Below are 13305 nucleotides of genomic sequence, written 5' to 3'. Positions count from 1 at the left end.
ATACTGTAATAGAAATAAGGCCATGCTCAGGAAAAAAAAAAATCCTCAGTCAATTTAAACAGCACTGACCGCCACTGCTGGATGGGTATTCCTGGGGTTCATCTCAATACTCTGAATTGTCTTACTCTTCTCGTCGTTGCATCCATAACTCTGGACTGATTAACACATGCTTCACTTTGTACTTTTCCAAATAATACTATTATTTAATGAAATACTTTTTGTCAGAAAATAAATAAATAAATACAAATMACCAACTGCGTTACCCACTCTAGTCAGCAGATGGCGATGTGCGTCTTTCAGGCGATSCTGCTAGTCTGACGTATAATCTAGTGGACGGGACGATTCTTCAACAACAACAAAATCTGGTCAACCATCTCGGTAGCTTGCTAGCCAACATATCCGAAATATTGGAGCTCTTTAGACGCTTTCGGTGATTATTAACCACTGTGTTTGAAACATTTCCGTCGTATCTACTAGTTTCCACATTTAATTGCAATTGTTGTTGTTAGTCAGCTAACTGGCTGGTTAAAGTAGCTTTAGGCTAGTCGCTAGCTAACTAATATCATCGACCATGAGCTCACTAATGTACTCCCCCTCTGCTAAAGAAGAGGTCTGTTTGACGGAGAAAGAAACCATCGTGAAATTGGAGAATGAAGAAGAGGCCGTCACCGTAAAAAAAGAGGTAGAGGGTGAGTCTGTTACAGTGAAAGAAGAAGAGAAAGAAGTTACAGTGAAAGAAGAGGACGAAGCTTTCCGAGTGAAAGAGGAGGACGTTACAATGAAAGAAGACAAAGAGGAAAATAAAAATGTGGATGCCGTTTTTGGAGTTAAAGAGGAGGAGAATGATATGACCGTCGCAGTGAAGGAAGAGGAATACGTTTTTGGAGTGAAGGAGGGGGAGATTACTGTCACATTGGAGGAGGAGACTGGCGATCTGATTAGCACCAGTAAGTACTGTCTCTCAAACTCTCACCAACAAAACATAACAATGTATCAAATACATACAAAATAGCACTTAATGCTTTCTATGATAAAGGTAGCTATCTTATTTGAATACKTGCACACGGTATGAATATAATAGTTGTTTATTCACACTAGTTTAATTTCTATGTACCAAAACAAGGGTAATGTTCATAGAATATTACACATGCTACGTGTTAGTAAAAAGCCAATACCAGACTTGGATTTCATCTGTTGCACAGTTTGTCTTTGTCGTAGTGAAAAACTTGGCCTTAGATTATTGAGGAATCTGATTTGGATTACACCTCACAGGAAGACAGTTGTATCATATGGATGTTTCATTCAGGGTCGTATTCATTAGTGCACACCGTAGCAAAACCTTTTGCAACTTAAAAGGAAAACAAGCATTTCTTATTAGACAAGATCAGGTAGTTGCCCTCCCCCCTCCAATTTGGCCTGTTTGCTTCCGTTTATACAACCCTGGTCTCTCTGGAGTCATTCCACCTTAAAAAAGCACAAGAAATAGGATTTTGACCCCCACCATCTCAGATTGTTCTGAAATCGTTTCTGTAGTTAGAAACATACAAGTTTAGCATTCCTGAAACATTTATTTTGTTTAAATATAATATGATCTCTGAGGAATCAAATCAAATTGTATTGGTGACACACATATTTAGCAGATGTTATTGCGGCTGTAGCGAAATGCTTGTGTTCCTAGCTCCAACAGTGCAGTAGTATCAAACAATTCACAACAATACACAAATCTAAAAGTAAAATAATGGAATTAAGAAATATATAAATATTAGGACGAGCAATGTTGGAGTGGCATTGACTAAATACAGTAGAATAGAATACAGTATGTACATATGAGATGAGTAAAGCAGTATGTAAACATTATTAAAGTGACTATTGTTCCATTCCTTAAAGTGGCCACTGATTTCTAGTCTATGCCTATAGGCAGCAGCCTCTAATGTGCTAGTGATGACTGTTTAACAGTCTGATGGCCTTGAGATAGAAGCTGTTTTTCAGTCTCTCGGTCCCAGCTTTGATGCACCTGTACTGACATCGCCTTCTACATGATAGCGGGGTGAACAGAGTGTGGCTCGGGTTGTTGATGTCCTTGATGATCTTTTTGCCTGTGACATTGGGTGCTGTAGGTGTCCTGGAGGGCAAGCAATGTGCCCCCGGTGATGTGTTGTGCAGATCGTACCACCCTCTGGAGAGCCCTGCGGTTATGGGCGGTGCAGTTGCTGTACCAAGCGGTGATACAGCACAACAGGATGCTCTCAATTGTGCATCTGTAAAAGTTTCTGAGGGTCTTAGGGTCCAACCCGAATTTCTTTAGCCTCTTGAGTTTGAAGAGGCACTGTTGTGCCTTCTTTACCACAATGTCTGTGTGGGTGGACCATTTAAGATTGTTAGTGATGTGTACGCCGAGGAACTTGAAGCTTTCCACCTTCTCCACTGTGGTTCCGTCGATGTGGATAGGGGCGTGCTCCCTCTGCTGTTTCCTAAAGTCCACGATCAGCTAATTGATTGCACCCAAATTGATTCCACCCAAATTGGCCATTTTAATTTATGCGATTCTTATAATCTTAAATAAATATAGTACCTAACATCCGATTTGGACAATGAGTAAGACATGAGGATTCCAATAAAATGATCAATAGCCCTCCCCCAACAACCAGTATACAGTATCAGTTCTCTATCTCTGACAAGTAGTATGTAGCTGCAGCTTGGATTATTGCTTTTTCAACCTTCGTAATGTATCCCCTGTGAATCTGGTGATGTTTTTTCCCTCTGTTCAGAGAAATTAGCCATTTAAGTTGCTTGCATTCTTTACCAAAAATCTGTTTGAAAGTACCATGTTTTGCACACTAGAGGCCACTGTTCCTTCTACTGCCACCACACCCTTTTATCCATTTTGCTGGTCTCTTGTGTTTATTAAATCTATCACCACATTTTCTTTGCAACTTTGGGTGAAAAAACAATAGCTGTGGCTCATTTTTCAGAGATCAAATTATATTTAAAAAAAWATATGTTTCAAGAATGCTACACTTATCTGTTTCTAACCACAGAAACGATTTCAGAACAATCTGAGATGGTGGGCGACATGGCTTGCTGAAATGACATGGAATGACCCTCTGTTTAACTAAATACTCTGTTTTACTTTGGCAGGGGAGAGACCAGACTCTTACTCTGAAAGTGGGACGAGTCCCTCAGAGGAACCAGACCCAGAGACGTCCAAACCAGCAAGACCACATCACTGCTTTCAGTGTGGAAAGAGATTTATCCAGTTAGGGCACCTGAAAGAACATAAGAGAGTGCACACAGGGGAGAAGCCTTACCACTGCTCCCAATGCGAAAAGAGATTTTCCTCATCAGGGTCCCTGAAATCACATGAGAAAACGCACTCAGGAGAGAAGCCTTTCCAATGCTCCCAGTGTGGAAAGAGTTTTACCCGGTTAGGGAGCCTGAAAAAACATGAGAGAATACACACTGGAGAGAAGCCCTATCAATGCGCTGAGTGTGTAAAGAGTTTTAGCTGGTTAGAGCATCTAGAAGAACATAAAAGAATACACTTATGTGAAAAGCCCTACCAATGCTCCCAATGTGGAAATAGTTTTACCCGGTTAGGGCATCTGGAAGAACATAAAAGAATACACTCAGGAGAGAAGCCCTATCAATGCCCCCAGTGTGGCAAGAGTTTTACCCGGTTAGGGAGCCTGAAAAAACATGAGAGAATACACTCAGGAGAGAAGCCCTACCAATGCTCCCAGTGTGGAAAGAATTTTACCCAGTTAGGGAACCTAAAAGATCATAAGAGAATACACACAGGAGAGAAGCCTTTCCATTGCTCTCAGTGTGGAAAGGGTTTTACCCAAGCAGGGTACCTGAAGTCACATAAGAGGACACACACAGGAGAAAAGCCTTACCATTGTTCCCAGTGTGGAAATCACTTCTCCACATCAAGTAACCTGAAAAAACATGAAAGAATACACTCAGTAGAGAAGCCTTTCCACTGTTTTCATTGTGAAAAGACTTTTAAGAAGTTAGGGAAACTGAAACAACATGAGCAAAGACACACAAGCGAGAAACCTATTTCAACTGCTCTTCCTGTGGATTGAAATGTACCTGTTTAAAGCAACTGCAATCACATGAAATAATCCACATCAGAGAGAAAATGTATCAATGCTCCTAGTAGCTAGGTTTCCATCCAATTTGTGACATTTTTGAATATTCGCATGAAAATCTATGCATGAAAAATATTCAAATTTTCCCAACAGAGGTGCTTTTCCATCAAACTGACTTTTTGCAAATAAAAAGCTATACGTGATGACATAGTGCACATAAAAAGCACTAAGTCGTATAACTTTTCATTTAGGCCTACCAAATAAAATAAAAAGTAAATGTTTCCATCCCATTTTTATCTCTGTCGATGATTTTGGCACAAAAAGTCTGCAATAAATAGCATATGTGCCCACTGGTCTTGGCACGTGCGCTCTAGCCAACAGCTAGTAGATGCAGTGCAGAGGGTAGCCTTCATGATGAGATTGTGGATAAGAGCAAGATCAATTTTATTTGTCAATTGGCAGCCAAGCACTGTTCATTATGTCGCCAGCATACAAATTAAGACACTCAATATTTATTGGAAAGCATCAAGCTCATCACCGTGCACTTTCACCACCATGGGAAGTTAATCATAACTTATTTCATGTGTAGCATAATAAACTGCATGCTTTTTGAAGTCGTGATGGGAGGACCACACAACATATCTTCATGTCACTGCAACTTTGCTTCAACATGATGGTTATTCTATCAATATTTGTGCATAAAAGTGTTTTCACCAGAATTGTCCCGTAGTTCATTTTACAGACACAAAAAATCCCACCAAGTTGAACGAACAAGTTGTCCGTCAGCATTTATGAAATTGTACCAACACTCCCTGTTTCTATCACATCTGTTTTGAATTTGTTTTTATACGGCATGACTTTACTCGCATAAAAATATTGGATGAAAACATTGTTAGTGTGGAATTATATTTACCCAGTTAGAGAACCTGAAAGACCATGAGGAAATAAACACAGGGGAGATGCCTTACCACTGCTCCCAGTGTGGGATGGAATGTATCACTTCAAGTTCATGAGAAAACACAGATGCTGCTCCCACACTTTTGACTGAGAAATTGTGTTTTTGTTCATGTCACATGAAATCAAATTGTATAAAGCGGACTTAAAAATGCAGCTGTATTTTATTTATTTTTTAAACATGAACTAAATATGGAGTATGTCAGTTTGAACGGCCTCCTGCGGTCTTATTTTATTGAGATTCACCGGACTGTGTCATTCCAGTGAGTGTGCATAAAGTCGGTGTCAGAGAGTTAGTGCAAAAAAGGGAAAATGCAAATAGTCTGGGTAGCCATTTCATTAACTGTTCGGTAGTCTTATGGCTTGGGGTTAGAAGCTGTTCAGGTGCCTTTTTGTCCCAGACTTCACGTTCTGGTTCCGCTTGCTGTATGGTAGCAGAGTGAACAGTCTATGGCTTAGGTGGCTGGGATCTTTGACACCGTCTGGTATAGAGGTCCTGGATGGCATGGAGCTCGCCCCCAGTGAAATACTGGACCGTCTACACCACCCTCTGTAGTGCCTTGCGATCGAGGGTGGTGCAGTGGCCATACCAAGCAGTATTATACAGTGCATTTGGGAACTATTCAGACCCATTTATTTTTCCACATTTTGTTATGTTTGTATTATTCTAAAAAATAAAAAAATAATTCCTCATCAATCTACACACAAAACCCCATGATGACAAAGCAAATGTTTTATTTTAGCAAATGTTCTAAAAGTCAATAACACTGAATTATCACATTTACAAAAGTATTCAGACCCTTTACTCAGTACTTTGTTGAATCACCTTTGGCAGCGATTACAGCCTCGAGTCTTCTTGGGTATGACGCTACAAGCGTGGCATACATGTATTTAGGGAGTTTCTCACATTATTCTCTGAAGATCCTCTCAAGCTCTGTCAGGTTGGATGGGGAGTGTCATGGCACAGCTATTTTCAGGTCTCTCCAGAGATGTTCGATCGGGTTCAAGTCCGGGCTCTGGCTGGGCCACTCAAGGACATTCAGAGACTTGTCCCGAAGCCACTCCTGCGTTGTCTTGGCTGTGCGCTTAGGGTTGTTGTCCTGTATTTAGGTGAACCTTCGCCCCAGTCTGAGGTCCTGAGCACTCTGGAGCAGGTTTTCATCAATGCTCTCTCTGTACTTTGCTCCGTTCATCTTTCCCTCGATCCTGACTAGTCTCCCAGTCCTTGCCGCTGAAAAACATCTCCACAGCATGATGTTGCCACCATCATGCWTCATCGTAGGGATGGTGCCAGGTTTATTCCAGATGTGATGCTTGGAATTCGGGCCAAATAGTTCAATCTTGGTTTCATTAAACCAGAGAATCTTGTTTCTCATGGTCTGAGAGTCCTTTAGGTGCCTTTTGGCAAACTCCAAGCGGGCAGTCATATTCCTTTTCCTGAGGAGTGGCTACCGTCTGGCCATTCTACCATGAAGGCCTGATTGATTGGTGGAGTGCTGCAGAGATGGTTGTCCTAGAAGGTCCTCCCATCTCCACAGAGGAACTCTGAAGCTCTGTCAGAGCCACCATTGGGTTCTTGTTCACCTCCCTGACCAATACCCTTCTCCCCCGATCGCTCAGTTTGGCCGGGCGGCCAGCTCTAGGATCAGTCTTGGTGGTTCCAAACTTCTTCAATTTAAGAATGATGGAGGCCACTGTGTTCTTGGGGACCTTCAATGCTGCAGAAATTCTTTGGTACCCTTCCCCAGATCTGTGCCTCTACAGACAATTATTTTGACCTCATGGCTTGGTTTTTGCTCTGACATGTACTGTTAACTGTGGGACCTTATTTAGACAGGTGTATGCTTTTCCTAATCATGTCTAATCAATCGAATGTACCACAGGTTGACTCCAATCAAGTTGTAGAAACACCTCAAGGATGATTAATGGAAACAGAATGCACCTGAGCTCAATTTCATGTCTCATAGCAAAGGGTCTGAATACTTACACTTGAAGTCAGGAGTTTACATACACTTAGGTTGGAGTCATTAAAACTCATTTTTCAACCACTCCACAAATTTATTTTTAGCAAACTATAGTTTTGTCAAGTCGGTTACGACATCTAATTTGTGCATGACACAAGTAATTTTTCCAACAATTGTTTACAGACAGATTATTTCACTTATAATTCACTGTATCACAATTCCAGTGGGTCAGAAGTTTACGTACACTAAGTTGACTGTGCCTTTAAACAGCTTGTAAAATTCCATAAAATTATGTAATGGCTTTAGAAGCTTCTGATAGGCTAATTTACATAATTTGAGTCAATTGGAGGTGTAGCTGTGGATGTATTTCAAGGCCTACCTTCAAACTCCGTGCATCTTTGCTTGACATCATGGGAAAATCAAAAGATATCAGCCAATAACTCAGAAAAAAATTGTAGACCTAAAGTCTGGTTCATCCTTAGGAGCAATTTCAAACGCTGAAGGTGCCACGTTCATCTGTACAAACAATAGTACACAAATTATAAACCATGGGACCACGCAGCCGTCATAGTCGTCAGGAAGGAGACGTGTTCTGTCTCCTAGAGATGAACGTACTTTGGTGGAAAGTGCAAATCAATCCAGAACAACAGCAAAGGACCTTGTAAAGAATGCTGGATGAAACGGGTACAGAAGTATCTGTATCACAGTAAAACGAGTCCTATATTGACATAACCTGAAAGGCTGCACAGTAAGAAAGAAGCCACTGCTCCAAAACCGCCATAAAAATGCCAGACTACGGTTTGCAAGCCACATGGGACAAAGATTGTACTTTTTGGAGAAATATCCTCTGGTCTGATGAAAAAATAGAATTGTTTGGCCATGATGACCATCGTTATGTTTGGAGGAAAAAGGAGGACGCTTGCAAGCCGAAGAATACCATCAACCGTGAAGCACGGGGTGGCAGCATCCTGTTGTGGGGGTGCTTTGCAGCAGGATGGACTGGTGCACTTCACAAAATAGATGGCATCATGAGGAATAATTATTGTGGATATATTGCAACATTCAAGACATCAGTCAAGAAGTTAAAGCTTGGTCACAAATGGGTCTACAAAGGACAATGACCAAGCATACTTCCAAGTTGTGGCAAATGGCTTAAGGACACAAGTAAGTATGGAGTGGCCATCACAAGCGGATCATCATTAAAGATTGTGGGCAGAATCGTAAAGCATGTGCGAGTAGGAGGCCTCAACTGACTCGTTCACAGCTTGTCAGAGGAATGGGCCAAAATTCACTCCAATTATTGTGGGAAGCTTGTGGAAGGCTACCGAACGTTTGACCAAGTTAACACATTTAAGGAATGTACAATACTATTTTAGTGTATGTAAACTTTGACACACTGGGAATGTGATGAAAGAATTAAGCTGAAATATATTCTTCTACTATTATCGACATTTCACATTCTTAATAACGTGTGATCTAATGACCTTAAACAGAGATTTTTACTAGGATTGAATGTCAGGAATTGTGAAAAACTGAGATTAAATGTATTTGGCTAACGTATGTAAACTTCCGACTTCAACTGTATGTTTTATGTGAGATGTAGACATGGGTCTGATGCGAAAGAAAAGGAAAATTATGTGAGCATCACAAAGCCTACTCACCCATGCTTTACAAGGTTTTACCACACAAACTTTGACCTACTCCAGGAGCTATTTTGATTATTCGTATGTCTTCAAACAATGTTTATGCAGGTTGATTAGGATTATAACCTTTCAAACAGCCCAATGCATACTCTTCGATGAATATGGCCTTTACAGTGCTTTATTAAATTATAATAATTATATAATATATTTATATATATATATATATATATATATAAATAAGTAACAGTAAAGTTTGGAACCACATATACTCATTCAAGGGTTTTTCTATATTTGGACTATTTTCTACATTGTAGAATAATAGTGAAGACATTGACACTATGAAATGAAACATATGGAATCATGTACTAACCAAAAAAGTGCTAAACAGATCAAAATGTATTTTAGATGTGAGGTAGTCACCTGGAATGCATTTCAATTAACAGATGTGCCTTGTTAAAAGTTAATTTGTGGAAAGTGAATTACTTTAAGACATGAAGGTCAGTCAATGCCGAATATTTCAAGAACTTTTTCTTCAGTTTCTTCAAGAGCAGTCGCAAAAACCATCAAGCGCTATGATGAAACTGGTTCTCATGAGGACCGCCACAGGAAAGGAAGACCCAGATTTACCTCTGCTGCAGAGAATAAGTTCATTAGAGTTAACTGCATCTCAGATTGCAGCCCAAATAAATGCTTCACAGAGTTCAAGTGACAGACACATCTCCACATCAACTGTTCAGAGGAGACTGCGCGAATCAGGCCTTCTTGGTCGAATTGCTGAAAAGAAACCATTACTGAAAGGACACCAATAATAATAAGAAGAGACTTATTTGGGCCAAGAAACGGACATTAGACCAGTGGAATTCTGTCCTTTGGCCTATTGAATCCATGAAACCCTAACCACGCTGGGCCAATTATGTGCCGCTCTATGGGACTCCCAATCACAGCTGGTTGTGATACAGCCTGGAATCAAACCAGGGTCTGTAGTGACACCTCTAGCACTGAGATGCAGTGCCTTAGACCTCTGCGCCACTCGGGTTCCCACTGTGAAGCATGGAGGAGGTGTGATGGTGTGGGGATGCTTTGCTGGTGACACTGTCAGTGATTTATTTATAATTCAAGGCACACTTAACCATTATGGCTACCACAGCATTCTACAGTGATACGCCATCCCATCTGGTTGCGCTTCATTTAATCTATCATTTGTTTTTCAACAGGACAATGACCTAAAACACAACTCCAGGCTGTGTAAGGGCTATTTGAACAAGGAAAGTAATGGAGTGCTGCATCAGAAGACCTGGCCACCACAATCACCCAACCTCAACCCAATTGAGATGGTTTGGGATTAGTTGGACCGCAGAGTGAAGGAAAAGCAACCGACAAGTGCTCAACATATGTGGGAACTCCTTCAAGACTGTTGGAAAAGCATTCCAGGTGAAGCTGGTTGAGAGAATGCCAAGATTTTGCAAAGCTGTCATCAAGGAAAAGTGTGGCTACTTTGAAGATTCTAAAATCGAAAAAATATTTTTATTTGTTTAACACTTTTTTGGTTATTTCATAGTTTTGATGTCTTCCCTATTATTATACAATGTAGAAAATAGTAAAAATAAAGAAATGCCATTGAATGAGTAGGTGTATACATATGAGATGAGTACTGTAGGGTATGTAAACATAAAGTGGCATAGTTTAAAGTGGCTAGTGTACATGTATTACATAAAGATGGCAAGATGCAGTAGATGATATAGAGTACAGTATATACATATGAGATGGGTAATGTAGGGTATGTAAACATTGTATTAAGTGGCATTGTTTAAAGTGGCTAGTGGTACATTTTCATAATTTCCATCAATTCCCATTTTTAAAGTGGCTGGAGTTGAGTCAGTATGTTGGCAGCGGCCGCTAAATGTTAGTGGTGGCTGTTTAACAGTCTGATGGCCTTGAGATAGAAGCTGTTTTTCAGTCTCTCGGTCCCTGCTTTGATGCACCTGTACTGACCTCGCCTTCTGGATGATAGCGGGGTGAACAGGCAGGGCTTGGGTGGTTGTTGTCCTTGATGATCTTTATGGCCTTCCTGTGACATCGGGTGGTGTAGGTGTCCTGGAGGGCAGGTAGTTTGCCCCTGGTGATGCGTTCTGCAGACCTCACTACCCTCTGGAGAGCCTTACGGTTGTGGCGGAGCAGTTGCCGTACCAGGCGGTGATACAGCCCGACAGGATGCTCTCGATTGTGCATCTGTAGAAGTTTGTGAGTGCTTTTGGTGACAAGCCGAATTTCTTCAGCCTCCTGAGGTTGAAGAGGCGCTGCTGCGCCTTCTTCACAACGCTGTCTGTGTGGGTGGACCAATTCAGTTTGTCCGTGATGTGTACACCGAGAACTTAAAACTTTCCACCTTCTCCACTACTGACCCGTCGATGTGGATAGGGGGGTGCTCCCTCTGCTGTTTCCTGAAGTCCACAATCATTCTCCTTTGTTTTGTTGACGTTGAGTGTGAGGTTATTTTCCTGAACACACACTCCGAGGGCCTCACCTCCTCCCTGTAGGCCGTCTCGTCGTTGTTGGTAATCAAGCCTACCACTGTAGTGTCATCCGCAAACTTGATGATTGAGTTGGAGGCGTGCATGGCCACGCAGTCGTGGGTGAACAGGGAGTACAGGAGAGGGCTCAGAACGCACCCTTGTGGGCCCCAGTGTTGAGGATCAGCGGGGTGGAGATGTTGTTACCTACCCTCACCACTGGGGGCGGCCCGTCAGAAGTCCAGGACCCAGTTGCACAGGGCGGGGTCGAGACCAGGGTCTCGAGCTTGATGACGAGTTTGGAGGGTACTATGGTGTTAAAATGCTGAGCTGTAATCGATAACAGCATTCTCACATGGGTATTCCTCTTGTCCAGATGGGTTAGGGCAGTGTGCAGTGCGGTTGCGATTGCGTCGTCTGTGGACCTATTGGGTCGGTAAGCAAATTGGAGTGGGTCTAGGGTGTCCGGTAGGGTGGAGGTGATATGGTCCTTGACTAGTCTCTCAAAGCACTTCATGATGACGGAAGTGAGTGCTACGGGGCGGTAGTCGTTAGCTCAGTTACCTTAGCTTTCTTGGGAACAGGAACAATGGTGGCCCTCTTGAAGCATGTGGAACAGCAGACCTGGGATAAGGATTGATTGAATATGTCCGTAAACACACCAGCCAGCTGGTTGCGCGCATGCTCTGAGGACGCGGCTGGGAATGCCGTCTGGGCCTGCAGCCTTGCGAGGGTTAACACGTTTAAATGTTTACTCACCTCGGCTGCAGTGAAGGAGAGGCCCGCAGGTTTTGGTAGGGGGCCGTGTCAGTGGCACTGTATTGTCCTCAAAGCGGGCAAAAAAGTTGTTTAGCCTGTCTGGAGCAAGACATCCTGGTCCGCGACGGGCTGGTTTTCTTTTTGTAATCCGTGATTGACTGTAGACCCTGCCACATACCTCTTGTGTCTGAGCTGTTAATTGCGACTCGATTTTGTCTCTGTACTGAGACTTAGCCTGTTTGATTGCCTTGCGGAGAGAATAGCTACACTGTTTGTATTCGGTCATGCTTCCGTCACCTTGCCCTGGTTAAAGCAGTGGTTCGCGCTTTCAGTTTCACCGCGAATGCTGCCGTCAATCCACGGTTTCTGGTTTGGGAATGTTTTTATCGTTGCTGTGGTACGACATTGTCAATGCATTTCCTAATGAACTCTCGCTCACCGAATCAGCATATTGTCAATATTGTTGTTGGACCGCGATGCGGAACATATTCCAATCCGCGTGATCGAAGCAGTCTTGAAGCGTGGATTAAGATTGGTCGGACCAGCGTTGAACAGACCTGAGCGCGGGAGCTTGTTGTTTGAGTTTCTGTTTGTAGGCTGGAATCAACAAAATGGAGTCGTGGTCAGCTTTTCCGAAAGGGGGCGGGGGAGGGCCTTATAAGCGTCGCGGAAATTAGTATAACAATGGTCTAGTGTTTTTCCAGCCCTGGTAGCACAATCGATATGCTGATAGAATTAGGGAGTTTTGCTTTTAGATTAGCCTTGTTAAAATCCCCAGCTACGATGAATGCAGCCTCAGGGTGTGTGGTTTCCAGTTTACAAAGAGTCAGATAAAGTTCGTTCAGGCCATCGATGTGTCTGCTTGGGGGGAATATATACGGCTGTGATTATATTGAAGAGAATCCCTTGGTAGATAATGCGTCGACATTTGATTGTGAGGAGTTCTAGATCAGGTGAACAGAATGACTTGAGTTCCTGTGTGTTTGTTATGATGATCACACCACTTCTCGTTAATCATAAGGCATACCCCCCGCCCCTCTTCTAACCGGAAAGATGTTTGTTTCTGTCGGCGCGATGCATGAAGAAACCAGCTGGCTGCACCGCTCCGTTAGCGTCCCTTGAGTTAGCCATGTTTCCGTGAAGCAGAGCACGTTGCAATCCCTGATGTCTCTCTGGAATGCTACCCGTGCTCGGATTTCATCAACCTTATTGTCAAGAGACTGGACATTGGCGAGTAGTATGCTAGGGAGTGGAGCGCGATGTGCCCGTCTCCGAAGCCTGACCACGAGACCGCCTCGTTTCCCCCTTTTTTCGGCGTCGCACAGGGTCGCCGGCTGGGATCAGATCCATTGTATTGGGTGGAAGGCAAAACACTGGATCG

At 42.7% G+C, this 13305-nt stretch overlaps 1 protein-coding gene and 1 pseudogene across 1 annotated transcript; both read left to right on the top strand.

Moving 5' to 3' along the window:
- Positions 1-288: 288 nt before the first annotated feature.
- LOC111978694 (zinc finger protein 883-like) lies at positions 289-4384 on the top strand. The gene is made up of 2 exons (XM_024008907.3): positions 289-947; positions 3139-4384. Exons 1-2 carry the CDS (start codon positions 572-574, stop codon positions 4086-4088), a joined length of 1326 nt encoding a protein of 441 aa, XP_023864675.1. The 5' UTR covers positions 289-571; the 3' UTR covers positions 4089-4384.
- Positions 4385-5548: 1164 nt separating this feature from the next.
- LOC111978698 (zinc finger protein 135-like) overlaps positions 5549-13305 on the top strand; it is a 15737-nt pseudogene continuing 7980 nt past the window's right edge.

The sequence above is a fragment of the Salvelinus sp. IW2-2015 genome, linkage group LG18 (assembly GCF_002910315.2).
Source record: "Salvelinus sp. IW2-2015 linkage group LG18, ASM291031v2, whole genome shotgun sequence".
In the NCBI taxonomy this organism is placed as follows: Eukaryota; Metazoa; Chordata; class Actinopteri; order Salmoniformes; family Salmonidae; genus Salvelinus; species Salvelinus sp. IW2-2015.
Note: the sequence above shows the minus strand (reverse complement) of the source record. Positions and strands in the feature narration are given on the sequence as shown.